General features: G+C 43.4%; 5 protein-coding genes across 8 annotated transcripts; all 5 read left to right on the top strand.

The window, feature by feature from the left end:
* The first annotated feature begins 680 nt into the window (after positions 1–680).
* Positions 681–1507, top strand: LOC131877139 (mitochondrial import inner membrane translocase subunit tim16-B-like). The gene is made up of 2 exons (XM_059222736.1): positions 681–949; positions 1015–1507. Exons 1-2 carry the CDS (start codon positions 730–732, stop codon positions 1275–1277), a joined length of 483 nt encoding a protein of 160 aa, XP_059078719.1. The 5' UTR covers positions 681–729; the 3' UTR covers positions 1278–1507.
* A 1508-nt stretch (positions 1508–3015) lies between these two features.
* Positions 3016–4220, top strand: LOC131877138 (mRNA cap guanine-N7 methyltransferase-like; the record flags this gene model as incomplete). Its single annotated transcript, XM_059222735.1, is given in 2 exon segments — positions 3016–3368; positions 3448–4220. Coding segments are annotated over 2 exon segments (1098 nt in total), but the record flags the coding sequence as incomplete, so codon positions are not given.
* Positions 4221–5456: 1236 nt separating this feature from the next.
* Positions 5457–10672, top strand: LOC131877136 (uncharacterized). Of its 3 annotated transcripts, none has more exons than XM_059222730.1 (2): positions 5457–6228; positions 7865–10672. In XM_059222730.1, exon 2 carries the CDS (start codon positions 7884–7886, stop codon positions 10500–10502), a length of 2619 nt encoding a protein of 872 aa, XP_059078713.1. In that variant the 5' UTR covers positions 5457–6228; positions 7865–7883; the 3' UTR covers positions 10503–10672. The 3 variants fall into 3 exon arrangements, with proteins under 3 accessions (XP_059078713.1, XP_059078715.1, XP_059078714.1); XM_059222732.1 differs by having other exon boundaries at positions 5467–5613; XM_059222731.1 differs by lacking the exon at positions 5457–6228 and adding an exon at positions 7063–7462.
* A 539-nt stretch (positions 10673–11211) lies between these two features.
* Positions 11212–16784, top strand: LOC131877137 (uncharacterized). Its single transcript, XM_059222733.1, has 2 exons — positions 11212–11371; positions 14019–16784. Exon 2 carries the CDS (start codon positions 14043–14045, stop codon positions 16650–16652), a length of 2610 nt encoding a protein of 869 aa, XP_059078716.1. The 5' UTR covers positions 11212–11371; positions 14019–14042; the 3' UTR covers positions 16653–16784.
* A 428-nt stretch (positions 16785–17212) lies between these two features.
* On the top strand, positions 17213–21016 carry LOC131877134 (fibronectin-like). Of its 2 annotated transcripts, none has more exons than XM_059222728.1 (2): positions 17213–17699; positions 18033–21016. In XM_059222728.1, exon 2 carries the CDS (start codon positions 18137–18139, stop codon positions 20810–20812), a length of 2676 nt encoding a protein of 891 aa, XP_059078711.1. In that variant the 5' UTR covers positions 17213–17699; positions 18033–18136; the 3' UTR covers positions 20813–21016. The 2 variants fall into 2 exon arrangements, with proteins under 2 accessions (XP_059078711.1, XP_059078712.1); XM_059222729.1 differs by lacking the exon at positions 17213–17699 and adding an exon at positions 17743–17884.
* Positions 21017–24388: the final 3372 nt, after the last annotated feature.

Consider the following 24388-nt stretch of genomic DNA (forward strand, 5'->3'; position numbering starts at 1 on the left):
CAGAGGCGCCAGTCCAAGAGACGCCCTCAATTTANCGGCATTAACACTCAATGATAATAATAATAGTCAATAGTTGATCCTTATTTTCGTCTAAACGTCGGTATAAGTGCCGCCAGGTAAATGGTACAAAAAAAGCGTACAATTTTCGAAAACGTCAAATAAACTCCAATTAAGGGCTGCTGTTCTTTCCGAAATATAATTTTCGGATCAGACGTGGCATCTTTTTAGGTAAAAAAACTATTGCACTACAGGCTCTTGATTCTCGGATTTCGTCATACGTTTTTTTTTCATTGATATTGGTCTTACATGATTGGCATATTCACAATGGGAGAGAGACGCTTTCCTCAGCTTTTGGAAAGGTTTTGTTTGAGAAAAAATACGTTTTTCTTGTCATCTTCAATTTGATATAATCTAGGAGTTATCATCATGACGCGACTTACAAAAAGCGCAAAATGAGTTTTCAAACATCTAATATGGAGGCCCTGCGAATAAAACAACAATTCACAGGGTGTCTCCTCTTTCAATGCTGTTCTCGTGTCGATCATTTCGTCAAATCTCAATCAATTCCCATTTCTTAAGCCACCTAGATGTATCTTATCTCTTCTTTGACCTTTTTATCAAGTCACAATTTTATCATCATTGGCTTTAAGTGACAGTTCTAGTTGGATGGACATAAAACGTATTTGTGTTCGCCATCACGCTTCTGGCCAGTTTTGGCATGGTCGCTTAATGAATGAAGTCTGTAACAACTTTCGTATTTTTGCCCTTGAAGCCATCCTCCTCCTCCTCCTCCTCTCCAGTGGATTTGATAATTCCCTTCTCATCATGGCCAAGCATCTGGCTCAGTTGATTATTGCAGGGGCCCAAGTAGTGGGCAAGGCCTTTGTATCCGCCGTACGGCAAGAGATCCGCATGAGTCAGGAAGCGGCCAAGCGACACGCCAATAAGAGTAGGTATAAATGGCAAGCCATTGATTGATTGGCCATGCTTCTGATTGGATGCCATTGCTTTTAGATAGCACGGCGAGTGCGGCCGAGACGACTCGATCCGGGATCTCTTTGGACGAAGCTATGGAGATCTTGAACGTGGACCATTTGAAGGATGTGGAGTCCATTCAGAAGAATTACGAGCACTTGTTCAACGTGAATGACAAGGCCAAAGGCGGTTCCTTCTACCTCCAATCCAAGGTGGTTCGAGCCAAGGAGCGGGTGGATCAAGAGATGCAGTTACAAGGCCAGGTTCAAGGCGAGGAATCGCAGAAAAAGGACACGGGATGAGGTTGGCGGGGCTGTGGGTTGAGGGGGCGGTGCCGGTGACCTTTGGGACCTTGGACACGAACCTGCTTGGGCTGTGATGATGAGAACTTGACAATGTTAGAGCACAGATAGATAGAGATCATACGTATAGACAGATGCATTGCTAGTCGGGCCCCTCAAGTTATCCTTTGTATGAGGCATCCGGACTGGGATATTGATAATGATGAATAAATAATGATGTTTTCAAGGGATTTGATCCTTTCTTTGGTGGTTTTTGAAGTCATGGAAACAATCTGTGTGAAACGTAATATCTCAAGCAGATGATTTTCCTAGGACCACGGTGGTACCCACTGCATTGATGGATTAACTCCTGGCTCCCACATCAAGACTCGTAAGTACGATTTTTATGGCTACAAAAAGCAATATGAACAACTTGGACTTAGCTGGAGCTAGAAAAAAAGACCCAAATTTATAATGAGAACAGTACAACAGGTGGATTGGACACTTTTATTGTGTCTGAATGATATTCCTGTAGTTTGAGCTAGAAAACTGTTTGAGAAAAAAATCTCCGCCCTTTTTGTTCACCTTGAACAAAAAAAAACAAAAAGATACCTGCTCAAAAAATTCAAACCAAAGGGAATTCTGAAGTCTCATAGAACATCTTGTATTGATCACCCCAATGCTGAAATATTCTTGCCTTTTAACCATCTGTCATTAGCAAGACCGTAGTGACAGAACGGCAAGTAACGAAATTGCAGGTATGTAATCCCATTACATTGTGAGCTACTGTAATTGAAACGATCCACCATTTTTTTTTTTTAGCTTTTTGCGTTAGCTTACAAGTCACTGTGCGGTTAAAGTCTTTTCAATTGAATTTACAGTTGGATCAAAATACCTGTTTCAAAGGTAATTATAAATTGATTTGTTTATAAGAAATCATCCTTCGGGTATTAGATTATCTTTTGTCTTGTGTAGTCCTTGTTTATCCAATGAGTCTCATCTCATTGCCCTTTTCTTATAAATTGAGTATGTTTTGACATAAGTATCCGTTCCATTCGCCAGATAGTTCAGATATTGCTCATGGTCAATAGGCCTTAAGTATTGACCTTTTCGATTTTGGTAAAACTACTGTTTATACGTAACGGCATTACATTTTTACTTGGAATGGGGGACTTATGTCTTACTCATTTTGGTCAAAGTAACTGGAATCGTAATTGGTTCCTTTTATTGAAGCATAGATTGCCGAGTAATCTTGCAAACTTATCTTAAAGTCAATTCCCAAAGGTCCAAGAATTAAAAATGAATTGCAACAGAATCTTGACACAATTTTCTAAGCCTTGATAAGTATTGAGCATTAATCCAGTGATCAGGTAGATTAAAATTGAACACACAGAAATGGTTGATGTGTTTCAGGTTTTCGTTCATCTTGTAAATGATATGTTCAGCGTCAAACTGCCTCTACATCAATTTCAAACAACTCTCAATTTTACACTAATGAATTTCTGCTTCTGTATTTTTTTTTTGTATTTTTTTTTCATTTTCTTCTACAATATAACTTCCTTACTCACCACCTACTTTCACGACCTCTTTCCCTTTTTGGAGCCACTCCTTGAGAAGAAGGTTGCGTGGCAGTCACATTTCCGAAGCCACCAAAATATTCGTGACCGCTGTTGTTCCTCTACGCCAACAAAACAAACATTAAAACCCTGAAGATTCGTGACAGCCGTCTGGTATGGCACATTCCGATTCTCGCGCGGCTTCTGGCTCCCAAGCCCGCCTTGACACCGGAGGCCTTGCCAAGACCGTGGCCTCCCACTACAACAACATAGAGGAGCGTGGCGCTCAATTCCGCAAAGAGAGCCCTATCTACTACATGCGGAATCTCAACAACTGGATCAAAAGCCAGTTGATCAACCAGTACACACGCAAGATTGAGATCAAGAAGCGCGAGAAAGGCGAATCGCCGGGGATCACCGTTCTCGATTTGGGCTGTGGCAAAGGAGGCGATTTGCTCAAGTGGCAAAAGGCCAGAGTGGATCACGTGGTATGCTGTGACATTGCCGGATTATCCGTGGAACAATGCCAAGATCGATATGATCAGAACAGACGCAGGTTCGAGAAGTCCAAGGTTTTTCCCGGTCTCATTTCATGTAATAGATTGATGACCCATGTGTCATAAATTTGTTTGCAGAAACCGGCATATTTACTCGGCCGAGTTCCATACAGCGGATTGTACGCGGGATCGTCTGATTGATGTCTATGAGGATCCGGACACGTATTTTGATTTGGTCAGTTGTCAATTCGCATTCCATTATTGCTTTGAAAGTCTACCCCAAGCGGAACGCATGCTTCAAAATGCGGCTGAACGGCTTAAGAAGGGCGGTTTTTTCATTGGCACCACCCCGGATGCCAATGACATTGTCAATCGAGCCCGGGAATTCGGCCAGAGGGTCAAGGGCGATGATGGGGATGAGGTCATTCGCTTTGGGAACGATATCTTTTCTATCGCCGTGCCCATGAAGTGGATGGAACCATCGCATCAGATTCCAATTTTCGGAGCCAAATACGATTTCCATCTAGAAGGCGTGGTCGACTGTCCCGAGTTCCTAGTCCACTTTCCCACTTTGACCAAATTGGCCGAGAAATATGGCTTGATTTTGGTGGCCAAACGCAGGTTCGCCAACTATTTCCAAGAGTGCCAAAAGACGGACATGGAGGGAGAGCGTCTTTTGTGCAAGATGAAGGCCTTGGAATCGTTTCCGGGTCATGAAGAGTTCTCCGAGGAGAAGAAGAGTAACTACCAACATGCCGTTGACGCCTGTCGAAAGCTCAAGGAAGAACAGAACGAATCGCGATCTCCCATCATTGGGACGCTCTCTCGAATGGAATGGGAGGCAGCCTCTATCTATGTCATTTTTGCTTTCATGAAGATTTAGATCTCACGTATTAAACACTCTATCTAATCCGACTAAAAAAGTGAAGTTTTCTCAAACAGTGTTTTGGCGGTGGAACAAAAAATGTGTTTACAAAAGCTGTTGTTGTTTTAGATTCTCCAAAATGCATACGTTTTAAACGCCTTACAAATTATTACGCTTTAACGCAACACTTATTTCGACGTTGGGTACAAAACCAAATGGATTCTATTGATCTTGCATCAACTAAATCCGATTTTCAACGTCTTGCAAACCAAGTTTACGTGTTTGTATCGGGGAAAATGAACCATCTGAAAATGCTTGAAAGGGTACATTTGTATTTAGGGACATCTTTGACATTTCTTCCTATTTTCGTTGGTAAAGCTGAGAAAATTGCATTAAATGGTTTTTTTACGTTTGACACCAATCTAAAAAGCAAAGGAAACAGTGAGAGGTGCTGGTTCTGGAACTGATTTATAATATCAAGGCTGAGGATACCCGCTCAAATTAGCGCCCCGTTCACACAGCCCTCAAATCCCCAAAACCATAGTTTGTAGCCCTTTTAAAAATGGCGGGTAAATTAACAAAGATATCCGTATTGCTCAGCGTCGCTAAAAGAACCAACGATCGGCCAAAGTTCCACAATCGATTACTGACAAAAGAGTGGCAATTCGTTTAGCCGAGCGTTTATTTATCATCAAAATCATGACAACTGATTAGTTTGTACGTCCCAATCTCCTTTTAAGTAATGAATGGCTAAATTTTAACATGAAGCGGATGAGCTCTAAAGTTGAAAAATAATGTGAGGATATACATCATATATCAAATCAAGTGCATGCATCCTGAATTCCGAACCTTTTTGGCGCTTGCTTCGAATTTTCCCATTAAGTTGAGGACATGCTCCTACATCCGTCTTGAATTAGAAATCAAGAAATCAAACTATTTTTAGAAACCTCCCGGGAACTCCCCCTTCTCTCCTTTCAATATTCAGGGTTCCATCCAAATTTCTGCACAAGCACACCTTCAAAAAGAGCTGCTCATAACAAAAGTTCTGGTGTCATCCCAAAATTTTAGATCAGCTGAGACGGAAAAATTGGTGAAGCAAATGTACCTATTTGACATTTGTTGAAAATTTGATTTCATGATAGTGACTAAAATGGAAGTGAAGGGAGAATGAGATCAAAAATCTACATCACACCCCTAATGGAGTATTAGTTCTAGTTGCCAGAGAAACAATTGCTTGTCATAACCAATTTTCGGAAGCCATGGCAACACTGCCCGCTATGTGCATTCATTGTTTTGCAGTTTTTCCATGTGTGCTCCTCTGTTCCCTTGTTCCTCCTCCCCTCCCCAATCCACCCACACTAAAGCACCAGTTGCAAGGAGAATGCAGGTTCTGGGGGAGGAAGATAGAAGATCCACTCACTCACTTCCCCTAGTTCGCAGTAATCATCATTCGGCTTACTGACTTAACTCACATGTCTCCTTGCCGGAGTTTTTTTGGTGGAAAGCGGAAAGTGGTGGTGGTGGTGGAACACTCTTTTTTCCAGTTGTACTTTAGACGATAACATCCTTGAGATCTGTCATTTTGGTGTGCCTGGCTCGAATAGGAAGCATACATGATGGGTATTTGATTCTGTACGCCTGTGTAGCACGCTGATTTCGGTCCAACTCTCACTCATACGTTATGCACGTCCGTCCGTTCCTGAGGACTGAAGTGAGTATTGTAGTACGGTCCTCGAAGCCTCAAGACTCAAGAGACGATTGGACGGCGTTTCGAGTTGGACGCAGCGGGAAAAGTTCAGATTTATGAGGCCAAGATATCTCCTTCGACAAGATCGTGCAGAGAGTCTGAGTCTTGTCATGCCTTTGGTGGATTGGGGGGGTCTTCAAAACACCGCCGAGCGAGATCGGTGGGGGCTCGTGAACGAGAATAATCTGTTCTTGCAATACTAAAGATAGTTACAAATGTTAGAGAATAGTTTGAGAGTGAGCTCCTTTGGTGTGACTCGTGCGAGTGAATCGTGCAGAGACCCCATACAAGTGCCTTCAAAGAGGAGGTAAGACCGAAGATACTACATACATTTTTGATGTTTTGTTATACGCTGGGTTTGGGTAGGAACAGCTGATTTGGACCTTTGCTTTCTCGTTCTAGTTCCACATGAAAGTTAGTTCTGTCAGTCTTGCGGAACGAGTAGTTTGGGCCCATAGGCAGAGGAGTCTTGATGGACCGATTGAGGGTTTTGTTTCAGAGCTGATATCGGTTAAGATATTTAAATGGGGCAGATAATTGGACTGGGCATCAATGTCCGTATCCCCCCCCGAGAAGCTTGATTTTTACATACTATTTTCTGATCATGTTCGATATTCGTTATGGTCAAGCAAGAAACCCGTGTTGTCCCATGATAGTGAGCGAGTCGAAGAAACTCAAGGTCCCCAACGTGATCTAGTTCAATAGAAATGAGATCGTATGTTTTCAAAATGGATCTCGAAGTGCTCCGAGCATTAATTAGAAGCCCCCAGTTTTAATGCCGAAGTAACAAAAAATTGCACTACTTGCTTGGATTCAAAGGCCCGTGAAGAAAAAAACCTTTCGGATTTATCTTCAAATTTAGATCAGCCAATTATACCTTCATTCAAGACCTGGTTTTTTTTTAATAGGATGAGCTTGAAGGAGCAATTCAATCGGCGGTGAGTAAATGAGTCGCCAAGAGATGTTCTGATTAACATTATGCCATCCATCACCTCATTTTGGTCATTCAATTTCATCACAGATTAAACGGGAAGATATAAGTTTTCGGCCCTTCAAACTTGTCCGAGCGTGGTGTCTGGATCACCATGAGGGCAAGAAAGTGGTAGTGAAATCTGCCATCCAAGATTTTCTCCACAATCAGATCAATGGGTAGTTTGGTAGATCTGTACATTGAGTGACCGTCCATTGGCCGGAAGGCTTGGTTCTCGACGATGATGATGGCCGTGCTGCTCAATCTCGAGGTTAACACTGCCCAGTTTCGACCTCTAACACTAATTTGTACCTCTAGTACGTATGTACGTATGTACGTACATGCATAGGTACAAGAGAAGGCAGTGGTCAAGCGGCCAGTATTCCACTTACCAAGCTTCCAAGTGAAGAGAATACCGTGAAAACAGGCGTCGTTGATTTTTTTTCTCTCGGATGCATTTGCCCCGAGGAACCTTTTTTCCTCGTTTCCCTTCGTATCATCAGGGTTTTGGTCACTACTCAGTTGTACTTGAGGGTTTCGGACACACACAGTCAGAGCACGGGTTGGTTTGGTAAGTAATGAGTGGAAATTTGCCCTCTCGGTTTGTCGTCCCTTTTGCCATGAAAACGTAATTTGCCAACCATTATGTGTCAGTGAACCTAGCGTACCCTCGAGGCGAGTAGCAACACGAGACCGACTTTCTGCAAATTGCATGTCGAGTTTCAAGTTCTCACCAGAGGTGCGGTGCTCTCATCCGTTTTTACGGCCTCATGACCAGGATAATTTCGACCATCCGCATTGTAGGGTCTCTCCAAGGTCAAAAGGTCCATTTGTCAAGACAGAGTTTTGGGTGTATGGGGAAAAGAGAGATCCAAGCCATGTCTCAGATCTGTCCGTCGTTATCAAAGGACCTGCCAGAGGATCCATCTCTTTTGAGAGATTTTTCATTCCCCGCCTTCGTTTTATGTTCCAGCTTCAAAGACTGAATAATCATGGAAGCAGGCATAGAGGATGTGGCCAAGTCTTGGCTCATTGATCCCGCCTGGCAAAAGGTGTTCAAGCATACTTTTGACGTGGTCGAGGACTACATCAGCTACCTCTTGATCACGGCAGGGGCCCTAGCTTTGAGTGTGAGGCTCTTGGACACAGTGGGGAGCGGCGATCTTCAGTGCATGATTGTGGGCGTGGAGAACGCCACCCAAGCCAGTTTAGGGCCCTACCCAGCAGGTGGAACCCTTGGCCTCATCAACTATGCGCAAACGGAGCAGAAGTGTATCGATGCCGCCTTATCGCCTTTCCGTCAGCATTTGCCATTCATCATGCTCATCCAGACCTTGGTGCTCCTTATCGTGGAGAAATTCACTTTCAAGATCCCGCACATCGCTCAGAAAGTGGAGCGGTTCTACAAGAACATTGTGGACGAATCGCTCTTTGGGAAAGATCCCGACGTGGCTGAGGATATGACGGATCCCAAGACCAGCACGGAAGCCATCTCCCGGCGAAGACAGCGGAACGAGATCTGCATGTCACTTAAACGAAGCAGTATCATCCATCACGTGTACTTGGTGAAGAACTTTGTCGAGATTCTCATTTGTATACTGTTCCTGTGCATTAATCTCAAGCACGCGCTTCTACCTCAAGAGCCGAATTCTCGATGCGGGATTGCGATTCAGGCCTTCCCAGGGATTGTCGACGAGAATGGGCTCATCTACTTTCAGTGTCGTGGCAAGAAAATGGCCTTCTTCAATGCCGCCCTGTGGGTGCAGATTGTGTTGCTCGTCCTGCATCTGCTCATGTCTCTGGGCGCCATGGTTTGGTGCTGGAAATTCCGTCCCATATCTCGCCTACTCCAGACCATTAAGGAGTCTCAGGACGAATCCGAGTTGGAGATAATCAAAGAGGATGATGGAGAGGATTTCCTTTTTCTTTTTGATTTACTGTCCCATAGCTGCGGGATCGAGTGCACCTTGCGGGTTCTCACCCACTCTGACGACACGTTCTATCGAATCTGTCGCCCCAAGATCAATTGGAAGTCCCATCTCAAGCTAGAGGAGGACCGCGTCAAGGTCACGTGGAAGAGGGCCGACATTGAGAAATGGCTTCTGGCCGGGAGTCAGGACATCAAGAATCAGAACAAAATCACCATTGATTGCTACGAGGTCACCATTTTTCCAGCTGAGTCCGTCAAGAACAGCCAGACGGTGGCTCCCAAGGGCAAAGACGCCAAAAATGACGAGTATAGTGCGTGGTTCTTTGACCTGAACGGAGGACGAACCGAGTACGTCATCACGATCGCCTGCATGATCGGCAAGTCAAGGATGAAGGGCCAGAAAGTGGTCACGAATCTCATGCCCTACAGTCCGGAGAAACCCAAGACCGGGATGCTTCGCATGACTGGCACCAATCAGGTAGAAATCTTTTGGGATCCTCCCAAGGGCGAATTTGCCAAATACACCCTGGCCGTGGACCATCTCCGCGACTCGTTATCGCCTTTTGGGTCAGATATCGGGTCTGTACACTCGCACGCCAGTGATTTCTCAGTGGGCGAGAATGTGCGCAACCTTCAGAATCTCAAGTGGAGCCTCACCTCCTACACTATTCTCGGTTTGGATCCGGGTGAGTTGTACAAGATGGAGTTAAAGAGTAAGACGGGCAATGTCACTTGTCGATCCCCTATCCAAGAGAACATCATGACCACTCCAATTCCGGTCAAAGGCCTTATGATCAGTCAGGTCAAGTCCTCGTCTTGTCTGATTCAGTGGCTCAATCCTAGCGGCCACTCCTGCTTGAAAGGCTTCCAGGTGGATGTGACCTTGCAGGATGGGAAACTCTTCAAAAGTGCTACCGTATCCAAGAACACTTGCGCACTCCGGATCAACGACATGATGTCGGCCACGGATTACGTGGTGAAGATCACGACCCTCTGCGTCCATATGGAGCAACGAACCGAGAGTGTGCCCGTGGAAATGTCGTTGAGTACCCTTCCCGAGCCCGTGAATAACATCCGAGTCGAAAATGTCACCCACTCTTCAGCCGTTATCAGATGGGACTCTGTGACTACTTTCGGCGCTCTAAATCCATCCAATTGCATCTACAATCTCACCATCCAATGCCACGATATTGACTTCTTTTTCTGTGTCGACGTGGGTGGAGACAAGAATCAGTACCTCCTTTCCAAATTACCCGACCCTCAGGGCTCGGGCAGGAAGTTCAAGGTGGAGATGCGGGTCTCCATGCTGACCGTACAGGAAATTGAAGTCCAATCCGAGATTGTCGAGGAGGACTTCTATACCCCACCTGTCAAACCAACGAATGTGAGGGTGGATCCCCAGACTAATGAGATCCTATGGACCCCTTCCGAAACAGCAAGTGTGAGCGGGTATCGAGTTCGGTGGAGGTCTGATGATGATTATGACAAGGCTCATGACATCATTGTCCCGGGCAATTCTGTCGTTCTTCCAGATCTGAAACCCACGTTCTTGTACAGGGTTAACATTTTTGCCATCGTGAGCTTTGAAGGGAGACTCACCCTGGAGTCCAAAGAACTCCATGAAAAGGTCGAGTTGGATCAGAATGGGGTGATGAAAATTCATGACGACGATACGAGCTGACCTCAACAACCCTAGCCCAGATATATTGTCTGAGGAAGCAAGAAGAAACAGTGTCAATGGAAAGCTACTTCAATTTTTATTCAATTTCTTCTCTTTAATATGGCGAACCTTTTTTCCCAAAGTATTTTCATCGTTCTCAAATATATGAATAAAAGCAGTCCTCAAGCCAACTGAGGTTGAGTGTCGTTTTGCTGGACATTCCGTTCGAATAGTTGTACCTTAAAACAACTCCGTGCGGACAAAAATTGCATCCCCTGCAAAGAAAATTTATCCGCGCCTCAGGAATCCATTAACGGAAGCTCAATCTTATCGGCCCCTAGTGGACTTGGCGCGAGTTTTGCCAGAAAATTATTGACAATTTCGTTTTAGAATTCACACTACACCTCAGCGCATGCAGTAAATTTTTCAGCTTGGAAACATGATTCCAAGGGAAAAAATATATAAATCATCTACCCAGCATGACCGCATTTTAAGGAAACTTTGAAAGCAATGCAATTCATGGCCGAGGAAGGCAGGCATTGGAGATTGTCGTTGAACTGATGTACTTTCCTCGCCACCTCCAGCTCAACTTCACAGGACTACCTTTCTTACTTCTGTCACAGAGGTTGATATGTAGGAGGAGGAGGAGGTCGCGGCCGCTCTTGACTCGGGAGTTCTCCGAGCTCACTTGAGCAGTGGAAGAGCAGATAGGAGAGAAAGAATAGTTGCTTGAGGAGGATCGCAAGAATAACAGTTGCCCAAGCTATATCACAGTCATGGATCAAGTTGAAACGAGATGAGTTGTTCAAGTTTGCCAAGACTCCCAAAACATCACAATAATTTTGAGACAACAACTTCGACCTGAGGTTGTCGCACATTATCCGACAAAGGTAAGTGATTGTCAACAGATTATTTCGTGTAGAGGTTGTAATTCTCGAGATCAATATTTGCCTATAAAAGCAAGCAACACCTTTTGTGGACGAACGACCTGAAGCATGTGTTGGAAAGATAAGGGAATTGGTGCAGGAATCCCAATGTAAAGGTTGGAATAAAAATGTGAAGTCAACCCTAGGGCATTGGCCTAGGTCCCTCATTGCTAGTTGAATCATTTTTGAAGAAAGCCAAAATATGCGTTATCAGTTTTATGTCCTAAAACAGTCTTTGTTGCATAAAACTCATGTTGCATGTTTTTTTTTTTGCTTTCGGCCGAGGGGAGAAAAGGATTATCTATATTTTTATGTACTTGTATTATATCAATGTATTATATATTGCTATTTGTATCGTGCTCCATTATGTGATGTATTTGCGACAAAAGCAGAAAGTATAGCTTAAGTAGTAGTAATAATAAGGTGATGCAAACAAGACAGGAAACTTGAAAAGACAAGTAAAATATTGCGAAAGAAAAATAGAACGAGCAACCAACTAGCGGCATTATTTCAAATGACAGAAAAAAGCCCAAGGGACAGAATATTCAGACCTACCATGTGCCCCTCCTTGTTTTCAAAATTGCGCTCATTTTCCATTCTGACTTCAAAGTATTTTATTGATATTTTGTATTTCATAGCATTTTCAATTATATCTTAATGCATAATCGATTTTTTAATCATATTTTTGCCATTTCTAACCATTGTTAGTCTGATAGTATATTGAATTATGCTTTTTCAACATGATCACCTTCAAAAATAGAGCGTAAAACATTTCACTTTCCTAGTCTTCAAATCCCGAACAAACGTTATCGAAGTACAAACCATCGATTGCTGTCCATGCTTTCGGGTCAACTCGACGGGTTGTCATCACAAAACAGGCCAAATCTTGATTTTATCCATCCTGCCCTTGCGTACTCTTTTGAACAAAAAGCTCACATATCTTTCTTTTTTCAATGGCAATTTCCCGATAACTTCGAAAGCCTGGATTTTCAGGACGAAAATCTTTTTGGTTTGATAATCCCCTAATTCATAAACAATACGATTTTGTTGGAGAGGCTTGGATCAGTAGTGTTTATGACTTTCAGGTTGTTTTGGAGGGCGGCAAGATTTTGGTAATATCAGGGTAAGAACTGGTTTGAAATCCCACTCTTATTCAGGGAAGAAATTCTTCCTAACATGACACATGGCTATCCATGTGTCATGTCTCCAAAAAAGGTGACACATATCCTCTATCTAATCTGTCTTCATTATGGTTCGTCTCGTTCAATTTGAACTCTAATATGATGAGTTTGGTGTATAGGCCTCTTCACTTGAAATCTTGCATGCCAATTGTTTTTATTGCTGATGTAAAAAATGTTTGGCCAAAAGTCAGCCTCGCTCTTTCATGGAGTAGCAGCAATTACCGATTAGCATGAATACAAGGTACATAACCTGACGGGATGGCATTGCATGTGTACTTTTGAAGAGCTTAGAGAGGAAACTTCGTCGCCTTAAATTATGGGGGTTCAGCATCCATCTTCTCAGAAAATGGGCAACACGTTGGTGAATAGCAGGCACATCACCGACCAACACAATTGGGCAATGAGATGAGTCTACCTGGAGAATCCCAAGTGGTGAAGAATCATCGCTTTGGACAAACATTTAGATTTGCTAGATGCTGTGGGGTATTTTCAAAACACTTTGAGAGCATGGTTATGAAATTGAACCGTGAAGCTTTGCAGTGGGAAAACGAACCAAAAGAATCCCGATGATGCCATTCGCATCTTACGAAGTACCATAAAAAACTATTCCTTAATGGTACAGAAGTGCATAATGTATCAAGTTTTGGGGAAAAGAAACAACTAGAATTTGATCCTAAGATTGCATGGTAACATACAAGTCCAAGTTAGAGACTGAAGGAAGCTCTTGTTCAATGAAAGTGTTTGGCTTCCAATTACCATAGGTGGGCAACGTCCGTCAAGTAGGTGATATTTTTTTCATTTAGAGGCTGATTACGGTTGACTTTATCATGCTCAAATACATTTTACACGAATAACTACAACATCAAAACGGAAAAAGGAGAAAGAATAAGTAATATCCTTAGGGATCCCGAGATGTCTTGGGTTCGAATCCCAGTGCTGGAAGTTAACCAATTTCAAATCTTAGTACGTTGAACATTCAGAGATCAAATTTCACCTGCATTATTAAGGAGAGTTCAAATTTGCATTGCAGAATGAAATTGCAAGGGCTTTCCATGACATGCATTTCATTTGGGTAGTTTGTTCAAAATCAATAAATCAGCTCTGAAACCGAGCAAAACACCTTAAAGCTTATGACTCAAATAAGAAATAACTCAAATAATTGTTTTTTTTAACAGTTAATTGTTAGCGTTTTGGCACCCAGCTATGCTAATTATAGACGGACAGAAGTCCATCAGAAGTTGATTAAGCCAAAGGATCAAACTTTGTTTTTCTTCTTGATCTAAAAACCATACTCTCACAACATGTAATCCCAGGCTGCTCTTCAGTCTTCGAATTAGACAATTTGACCGAGGTTGGGCGATTACATTGGTTGTGGGCTCCCTAATTGTTTCCCCGCGAAATCTATTGAGGATTTCCCTTTTTCTCTTTAGAAAAACCCATAACCAAACCCAATCATGGATGGGGGCATGGAAAAGGTGGTGAACTCATGGCTCATCGATCCAGCATGGCAAAAGGTGTTCAAGCACACCTTGGACGTCATCACGGATTACGTATCCTATGTGTTGGTCAGCGTTGGAGCCGTGGCCTTGAGTGTCAGACTCCTCACTACAGTGGGAACTGGCGACTTGGTTTGTCTTATTGTGGGCGTGAAGGATGCCGAAATGGGCTCTTTGGGAGCATATCCGGGTGGTGGGACCTTGGGTCTGATCTCATACGCTCAAACGGAACAAAAGTGTATCAATTCGGTTTTCTCGCCGTTCAAGGAGTATCTCCCGTTCATCATGCTTTTACAGACATTGATCTTGGTGATAGTGGAAAAGTTCACGTTCAAAATTCCACGAATTGCACAAAAAGTGGAGCGATTTTACAAAAATATTGTTGAGGAATCGCTCTTTGGAAAAGATCCTGATGTGACAGAAGACATGACAGATACAAAAACGAGCACCGAAGCCATTTCTAGGCGGAGACAGCGCAACGAGATTTGCGTTTCATTGAAACGAAGCAGTATCATTCATCGGGTATATATAGGAAAAAACTTTGTCGAAATCATTTTGGGGATCATCTTTTTCCTGGTCAACTTGAAACACGCTCTCTTGCCCATGGATCCAAATACACGATGCGAAGTGGAGATCCAATCGTTCCCAGGGATTGTGGATGAAGAAGGAACAGTGTTGTTCCAATGTCGAGGCAAGAAAATGGGATTTTTTAATTTGGCACTCTGGGCCCAGATCATCTTGATTGGAATCCATGTGGTTCTCTCCTTTGGATCCTTGATCTGGTGTTGGAGATTTCGATCTGTGACAAGACTTCTCAAGACCATCGAAGCCATGCAGAAAGATTGGGAGCCGGATATCGTGAATGGCGTGGAAGGTGCAGACTTCTTGTTCCTTTTCGACTTGTTATCTCACAGTTGTGGAATCGAATCTACCCTCAGGGTCCTAACCCACTCTGATGACACATTCTACAATATCTGCCGACCTAAAATCAATGTCAAGGACTTCCTTCATCTAGAAGAGGACCGCTTGAAAGTGACTTGGAGGCCAGCCGACATTGAAAAATGGCTTCATAACGGGAAGAGAAAGAGTAATGCCGAGAAAATCATCACGGTCGATTGCTACGAGATCACAATCTTCCCCGCCGAATCCGTCAAGAACTCGCAATCCGTGGTGCCCAAGGAATTGGGTTTGGAAGGAGCTGAATACTCGGCCTGGTTTTATGACCTTCAAGGCGGCCGAACGGAGTATGTTCTTACGGTAGCCACAATGATCGGGAAATCTCGAATGAAAGGGACCAAGATCGTGACCACCCTCATGCCATACGGCCCCGAACGTCCAAGAACCGGTATGCTCAAATCAGCGGGTACCCATCAAGCTGACATCTTTTGGGATCCACCCAAGGGCGAGTTTACCAAGTATACGTTGAGCGTGGAACAATTGAGAGATATGTTTTCCCCTATCGGGTCCGAATTCGGATCCGTGATCTCTACGTCCAGTCTGAACTCCACCGGAGAGATGGTACGAAATCTTCAGAATCTCAGTTACAAGCTAACCAACTACACGATTTTGGGTCTCAAACCTGGGGAAATGTACAAAGTCGAGCTTGGCACAAAAACCGCGAATGTGGCTTCTCGACAACCCATAATGGAAAATGTTCTCACGAAACCTCTCCCTTTATCTGGATTGACTGCCAGTGACATTCACCCCAACTCGTGCGTGATTCAATGGCTCAAACTCCACGGCCACGCTTGCCTCAAGGGATTTCACATCATCCTGACCACCAATGACGGAAAAACTTTTAAGAATATTACGATCCCGAAAATGGTTAAATCCTTCCGTTTCACTGATCTCTCGCCAGGTTCAGACTACGACTTCCATGTGACCACTTTGTGCGTTAGTGGAGAGAGACGGACCGAAAGCGAACCGGCCGTTCTGGCTTTCAGCACACCCCCAGAGCCCGTGAATAATCTGCGATTAGAAGCGGCTTCGTCCAATACTCTGCATGTCAAATGGGATCCGGTGACCACGCTCACAACAACTTGTGTCTACAACTTGTCAATCGAGTGCAAGGAAATCGAATATAGCTTCAGTCTTGACATTACCGGAGATAAGTCCCAATACATGTTCTCAAAACTCCCCGATCCAGATGGAAGTGGGAAAAAGTATACAGTCTCCATTCGAGTGTCTCTGCTGACCCTCAAGGAGAATGAAATCAAAAGCGAGACATCCAAGGATTTTTTTTACACCCTCCCCATCAAGCCCAGTAATCTACGCGTTGGCTCCGAGCCCAACCAGATCGAATGGACGAAGTCCCCAACCTCAACAGTAGAGAGCTACAAAATCCGATGGAAAACGGAAGAAGAACCTCCTATCAAACTGGAGGCCACTGTCGACGATTGCAGTTATACTTTCGAGGATCTCCGTCCAGGTACTATTTACCGAGTAAACGTATATGCGATGGTGAGAGCCCTCACCGGTTTTATCGAGAGTAAGGAACTCCATGAAAAGCTTGTGGTCGACGACGGCGGTCAATTATTTCTGTATGAGGACGAGGAGGTAAAGAACTAAAGAAGAGTTTATGAGTCTCGGACCACCCACCGACTGATTTCAGTTTCCATTGTGAACTTAATTCATATTTTTGTATGAACCTTGCAAACCTAGTATACTCGCATATCACACACAAGAGCAAACCGTCAACCATTTCGATTCTGCTATTGATTTAACGTTTTCGTTCCCGCATTAAGGGCCTTTTCTTTGTTCGGTTCTAGTTGCATGATGGTAAGTTTTACTTCATTGGTCGATCCTGTCAACCAACGGACATGGTTGCAAATGGCTCGAAATCGTCATGGTCTCATAGTCTTTGCATTCAGAGACACGCCTTGTTGCAGCCTTAAATGGTTAAAAAAGAATAGAATGATTTAAGCATCGATTTGTGGTAAACGCAATACACAAGAGAAGTTTGCATGGCGGAAAGTGTAGACATAGCTTCAATAGCTTTGCGTCATGCCAAAGCCCTCATTTCAGGACCGGATTCTTCTGAGATAGTTCTCATTTCCACGAGAGCTACTTTAAGGCCTAATGCGAGTCCTAGTCTGATGCTTTCAAAATCCGGTTTTATCCGCCCTTCAAAGAATTTGGTGATTAAGTGTATGAGTGAACTCTCCACTAGCATGATTCAGGTTGGTGCTTGGTTCTCTGTTCTGTGCGGTAATAATAAAGGAGTCGATTGTGGTGCACTTGGCAGCTTTTGGAAGGGCCCCTCTGGAAAGGCGCCACTTCCAAAGTACATCTTAGATTTGGCTGGCCCGTTTCAACGGCAGATGTCCACCTCTATGCCGAACATTCAAGGCATTGCCTGGAGGGATTGAGCGCTATCAAGTACTGTACCAGAGGAGTAGAACTACTGATAAACTCATCTACAGACCTTGGAGGCAAGGTGTATTTTCAGTATGTATACCTGACTCTCTCCATTCTATTCAAAAAATCACCCCGTCGCTCACATACATACACACTCTCATTTTTGGGAGATATTTGGCCGAGGCAGTTGTTCAACTCTCGATTGGAAACGCAACGAACGGATTGGAACAGACCGCAAAGTGAAAATTCATTCAGACGGTAAGTTTTGCACAGTACCTCGTCAAGAGGAAATAACGTTGGAGCCTTTGGTTATCTGTTTACAACTCATTGTGTTCAACCGATATTTGCAACTGATTGCGAGTTATCGTTGTTCCAACGGTTCGTGGCGCCAAAATGCAAGTTCTTTTGAGAAAGCCTTCGTAACCAGCTGGCATAAGCATAACGTAAAGGCTTTCTTCATACGGTTTTTGACTAACGACCAAAATGGTTAGAAAGTACAGAGCGATTGTGAACGAATTGAATAATTGCACGTGCTTTCTTTGCCTTTTGTTCATTGCACCTTTTCATCTCTGAAGTTTTATCACATTGCAGGATGATGACTTAAGCAGAAGTGAGCTCATTATCTGCAGTCACCAATTGCAACATCCGCTTAGTCCGAGGTCAGATTCGGACAAGTTCGGCATCATTCTCGCAAAATGAGCATTGAAGAGATCGCTAAATCCTGGCTTCTTGATCCATCTTGGATCAAAGTTTTCAAACATACTTTTGACGTCCTAGAAGACTATGTGAGTTATGTCTTGGTGTCCGTGGGAGCCATTGCTCTCTCAGTGAGATTATTGACCACCTTGGGTACGGGTGATCTCATGTGCATCCTTATCGGAGTACGTCACAACAATGAAACCCTGGAAGACCTCGGCCCATATGCGGGTGGAGGTACATTTGGTATGATCAATTATGCGCAAACTGACCAGAAATGCATCCGAGAGGTCTTCACTCCGTTCATGGAGTATCTTCCGTACCTGATGCTCCTGCAAACCTTGATCCTGATCGTGGTGGAGAAGTTCACCTTCAAAATCCCAAGAATCGCTCAAAAAGTCGAGCGGTTCTACGCCAATATTGTGGAACAGTCCTTGTTTGGTAAAGACCCCGATGTTGCCGAGGACATGACCGACCCAAAGACGAGTACAGAGGCGATATCTAGACGGAGACAGAGGAATGAGATATGCGTCTCCCTGAAGCGGAGCAGTATCATCTATTCAGTGTACATAGGCAAGAATTTTGTCAAAGTGCTACTGGACATCTTTTTCCTGGCTGTGGACATCAATTACACTCGGGACGCCACCAGCAGCTCTGCACCTTGTGTGATAGAGATTGAGGACTTTCCCGGTATCGTAGATGGGCCAGGGTTAGTCCATTTTCAATGCCGAGGCAAAAAGCTCGATTTTTTCATGATTGCATTGTATACCCACGTTGTGCTTCTCTGCCTCCATCTCCTCTTATCATTGGGCGCTATCGTGTGGTGTTTTGGCTTCCGATCCGTATCCAAGCTTTTGACCACTATTGAAAACACGAGAAAGGAATGGGAGCCGAGCCTTGTATCCAAACAGGATGGATCAGATTTCTTGTTTCTCTTTGATCTTTTGGCACATAGTTGTGGGATTGAGTCCACACTCCGAGTTCTCACGCATTCTGATGACACATTCTACGAAATTTGTCGGCCCAACATGGCCCCCGTCCAAGATCTTCAGTTGGAAGAGGATAAGATGAAGATCACGTGGGAACCGGCAGATATTGAAAGATGGCTTCACAGTGGGAAACAAGGGGCTCCAATTTCCAGCTCCATTGAAATTGACAGCTACGAGGTCACCATATTTCCAGCTGAAACTGTCAACAACTCGCAAACAGTATCTGCTGCAAATTTCAAGGGCAAGTCCACTTACTCGGTTTGGTTCTATGATCTCATTGGAGGCAAGACTGAGTATGTAATAACCATAGCTTGTATGATTGGCAAGTCTCGGATGAAGGGTGAGAAGGTGGTCACAACCTTGATGCCCTATGGGGCCGAGAAACCCAGATCTGGCATGCTCAAGTCCTCCGGAACTGACCAAGTCGAAATCTTTTGGGACCCACCTAAAGGAGACTTTACCAAATACACCTTGATGATTGAAAAGATCACAGATGACACTAAAGACAAAGATCTAGCCAAAGAAATGCTAACTGATAATCATCCGATCATTCGCTTGAATTCGGGAAGGTCCAGGGAAACCCTTCCGGATGGGAGTGCCTATTTTGACAAGTCCAACCTCCGGCACATGGAGAATCTTAGCGCAAAATTGACCGAGTATACCATTTTGGGATTGGATCCCGGAGACAAATATAGAGTCCAACTTGGAACCAAAACTGGTACAGTCTCAACGCGGCAATTCATTTACGACACAGTGATCACCCGACCATCCCAAGTCACCGGCTTATTGGCCAGAGACATCAAGAACAACTCTTGCGTCATTCAATGGTTTAGTCTTGAGGGCCATCCCTGTCTAAAAGGCTTCCAAATTCAAGTGAAGACTCATGATGGCAAGGAATTCAAGAGTGTGGCCGTGCCGAAGAGTGCCAAGACTTTCAATGTGTATGGTATGTCACCCAGCTCAGACTATGATGTCAGTATCACGGCCCTTTGCGTCTATCAAGAGCGCAGGACCCAAGGGGACCCAACCACAATCCCTGTGACAACTTTGGCGGACACAGTCAAGAATCTCCGCATGGAAAACTCCACTCCGAACTCCATTTTTGTGAAATGGGAAGCTCCCACTGGAGTCATGAACCCTCAGAACGCCAAGTATAAAATCACAATTTCTTCGCCTGAACTAGAATTCTCTCAAACCACGGATCTAAGCGGAGACAAGACACAGTACAATTTCTCCAAGCTGCCTGATCCAGAAGGCTCCGGTCATATGTTCAAGATTGATGTACAAGCCTCCATTATGACCATTCGAGAGCATGAAGTTAGCAGCGAACCTGCGACTTTGCATTGCGCCACTCTTCCTCACAAACCTAGTGGCTTCAAGATCGGAACCAGACCATTTGACATTGTTTTCACCAAATCACCTACCCCTGCGGTATCTTCTTACAAGATTAAGTGGAAGTCCATTGAAGAAGGGTCTAAACCTGAGGAAACAATAGTCCCTTCGTCTCAATCTGAAGAACAACACTTCAAACTCAAGGGGCTGAGTCCAAATCTTGTTTACAAAGTGAATGTTTACGCGCTCGTCACTCTGCCAAGCGAGGTAGTCCTGGAAAGCAAAGAACTCCACGAGAAAGTGATCCTGGATGAAGCGAGTAAAGAGCTCAAAATTTTTGTTGATGAAGTGTAACAAACACGATTATAGTTATAATCTCACCCGTACATCACCAAAGATCCAAGTTATGCATTGGAAAATCTCCAACATTTACTATAATTGATTAACATATTCAGTATTGAAACCGGTCATTGAATATTTTTGCAACCATAAAGTATGTGCAATATGAATATGAAAGGGAAACCACTAAAGAATTGACGTGATTTATTTCTTCTCTGATTTGCATTGTCTATACTATATCTCGATATGCCATTTCTATGCCAAATTGCGTCAGGAGTGACTAAATTCCTCGGGAAGAATAACTAAAATTCCAATATTTGTAATGTAATTTGTTAAAGGCAAACTCCATTACGAAAATGATTGAATCTGTCGCTTCGTAAAATACAATTGGGTCTATAGATGAACCCCTAAAAGTGACAGCCCCTTTGGAAGACTATTTAAAGCTAGAGCTCTACTACTTCGTCAAAAAAATCAGGAAAAGTTCCTACAATTTAGCTTTGCTCAATTACACGTAACTTCTATCATATGTTGTCATTACATTTTTCACAAATTAAGATAAATCTTTTTGAAGCCATCCTCTGCTACAGTATAACAGTAAACATTTAATTTTTTCGCCCTTAGTCCCACTCAAACCAATCACCTTAATCAGTCTAAGGAAGATATATTCCTGGTTCAAAACCTGGACACCCATTCCTTGCCAAATTGTCATCATCTCAAAGCCGAAAACGTGGGGGGCATAGGTCATGGTGCTGAAGGCATTTCCGGACTAGCTCAGGAATGAGTGGCTTGTGCAGAAAGGGCACAATCCTCCGAGTACATACGTATGTACTACATAGTGCACCAAGCTTCTACGTACTTCCGTGGTGAGGCTATGTATACCTTGAACACTATCCAAGAAGTCATGAACGTGCTTGGCATGCCAAGCGTTTTCTTCGATTGCGCCAAAGCAATGAAACGATTTCTAAAATTTTATTCAAGGGCGATCAGAGCTAACAAATTGGAAATTGTTTTTGGCAACCACTAATTGGTGGTTGAGTACGAATATGATTGCAAATGTTTTAATACCGATCTGAGAGCTGTCGAGAGTTACTAGAAATGTACCGGATGATTGGCGACGGTCGAACCCGAGAAGTAGCTCAAAAAAGACGGATGATCGCTTCCCGTAGGAACAATTTTGGTGTTTCAGTTCCTGGTTGAGAAGGAAGCACGATGGATGAGGTTAATGTTCTACCAAAGATGCAAGAACGGTGCTCTGACTTGAAGTCACGCCCAAACTCGAATTTCAAGTTGTGTTTACAGCTTCACTCGATGGTGTTATCAGAAATACGTAGAGCTATTTTATATAGACCTAAAAAGATACTTGTATGATGCCGGGAGTCATAGCTCTAACCAAGTGTTTACAACGACGTGGTTGATAGGAACATCAGCAACAACTACATTTTGTGGCAAAGCCTGACAAGGTGGTGAATGCGGACTCAAACTATGTAGGGACATCTACAGGAATGGTTGTCATTTTTACCAATATGAAGGGCCACGAACTTCTAGGATCACGCTTCTCGCCAAAGCCACTTTTCGAATTAGAATAATAAAACAAGATACGTAAATATCTCCAATTAAAGACAGGCCATTTTTATATCATTTAATTTTCAAATGGTTCGTTATAAAGTTATGTTGCCAAAATCTTTTGTTGCTGACCAAGAGCGCGCCGAAATTTGAATTTTATGTAGTGTTTACTATATAACTTTGGACATATCTCCTGAGCTCCCTAAGCATGGTTTTGGGCTCAAATTTGGCAATGTTCATCTCCTCAACCAGATCTTGTGACCGTATGAAGTGCTTATTTGGAATAAAGTGAACGGTTTAGTAGATAAAAAAAAGATTCCTTCCGTTCACAGTCCATATCTCTAGAAGTCCGTGGAAGGGCCAACTTTCTAAAGAATAGGGCTCAAAGATCCAAGATTACGACTAAAGTAAAGGTTCCACTTCTAGTTTTGGTGGTCAGAGCCGAAATAGAAGCTACAATTTTGTCCGAATTAGAAAGAATTGAAGGTCCTTTTCCTGAGATACTCTTAATTTCGCGTTCTTTTCCATTTTTCCTCCTCATGTATGCGCCCAAAAAAACATACTCCATTTTAATATAACACATATCATAATTATGACCCATCCAGAAGTCAATATGTCCCTTGTGACTTTGCTGACCCGTTATGGCTGAGAGGGCTTGGGATGATCGGAACACACCAGAGATCCTGCTCCAATACTCTTCTTTCAAACTTAGTTCCTCATCCGATTAACCCAGGATAAGAGAGCGTTCAAGTCAACCAGGACGTTCGTACGCAAAGTATGCGTCAACCAGTCAACCAACCAACCAACCAACGTCCAATGGATTCTACAAGGCAACAACCTTCTACATCAGGGGCTAGCTAGGATGAGGCAAGCGGATCGGCTAATTCCAAAGATATTTTTACTAAGAAATGACGGCAAAACTGTTGCTTGAAGTCAGTTGCCTCCCAACTCTGTTCTAGTGAGGACCTCCTTCTAATCCTTGACAGGTAATAGCGAATTCAAATTTGACAACTTTTAGTACCTTTTACTGCATTGATTGAAACTTTCATAGAGTGTGCAATATTTTTTCTTGGAAGAATCTCAGAGTAATTTTGGCTTCTGGCAAAGACAGCATTTCTTCAGACAAATACAAACGCATCCAAAATGTTATTGTAAAGACGCAAATAAAAGCAAACAAAAGTGAATTGGAAAAAGGGTATATGCAACACTTGTTTCAACACCTGACTAAGAAGAGTGGCTAAAAAGGCAAGGGTCACTGAAGTTCATTTTTCGCCTTGACGCAAAAGTGGATATCGTGTAAAAAAGTCCTAGAAGTAACCCTAAATATCAGCGGTGAAGAATTATGTCATAGCGTATACCGTTTCTAAAAATATTACTTCCAGCTGAAGAAACCAAAAAACATGAAGTGAAAGAAACAGATTAGTGGCTAATATTGAATTTTATTGTTTTACCCCTCCTTTCTTCTCAAAAGTCGTAGATCAAAAGCACAGCATGAATTACTCATAATTACTAATTACTAATAATTAATATTACTTGTCGATATCGTTTGAAGAAAAATGGTCTGGAAAAACTCACTTGTCAACAAGTTATGCGCTTGACCTATTCTCGCCGCCCGTTTGAAGGGCTATAAGTACTTATCATTATTGAAACATCAATATGGAAGACATTCTTAATCAAAAACGTGGGTAACCAGAATTTGGGATAAAATAAATTTCCCGCAATGTTCATCTCCTCAACCAGATCTTGTGACCGTATGAAGTGCTTATTTGGAATAAAGTGAACGGTTTAGTAGATAAAAAAAGATTTCCCGTACTCCAAATTAGGCGAGCATCATCTGGACATATCTCATCCCTTTCAGAACCCAAGCCGTCACACCTCAAACTCATCATGAAATCCTTGCTAGTTGTACTTTCTTTGGCAGCCTCGGCCGTGGCCCTCCCCTTGGCCGACAACCCATACCAACACAGACCCGCTCCCTATGCTCCAGCTCCATATCAACCCAAATCTTATCGTGAAGAACCTCAGTAT

This window comes from Tigriopus californicus, chromosome 2, assembly GCF_007210705.1.
Source record: "Tigriopus californicus strain San Diego chromosome 2, Tcal_SD_v2.1, whole genome shotgun sequence".
In the NCBI taxonomy this organism is placed as follows: domain Eukaryota; kingdom Metazoa; phylum Arthropoda; class Copepoda; order Harpacticoida; family Harpacticidae; genus Tigriopus; species Tigriopus californicus.

Coding starts and splice junctions, on each gene's coding strand:
- LOC131877137 (XM_059222733.1), top strand. CDS start 14,043: ATGGATGGGGGCATGGAAAAGGTGGTGAACTCATGGCTCATCGATCCA.
- LOC131877139 (XM_059222736.1), top strand. CDS start 730: ATGAATGAAGTCTGTAACAACTTTCGTATTTTTGCCCTTGAAGCCATC. Junction 950..1,014: donor CAAGCGACACGCCAATAAGA/GTAGGTATAAAT, acceptor CATTGCTTTTAG/ATAGCACGGCGAGTGCGGCC.
- LOC131877134 (XM_059222728.1), top strand. CDS start 18,137: ATGAGCATTGAAGAGATCGCTAAATCCTGGCTTCTTGATCCATCTTGG.
- LOC131877136 (XM_059222730.1), top strand. CDS start 7,884: ATGGAAGCAGGCATAGAGGATGTGGCCAAGTCTTGGCTCATTGATCCC.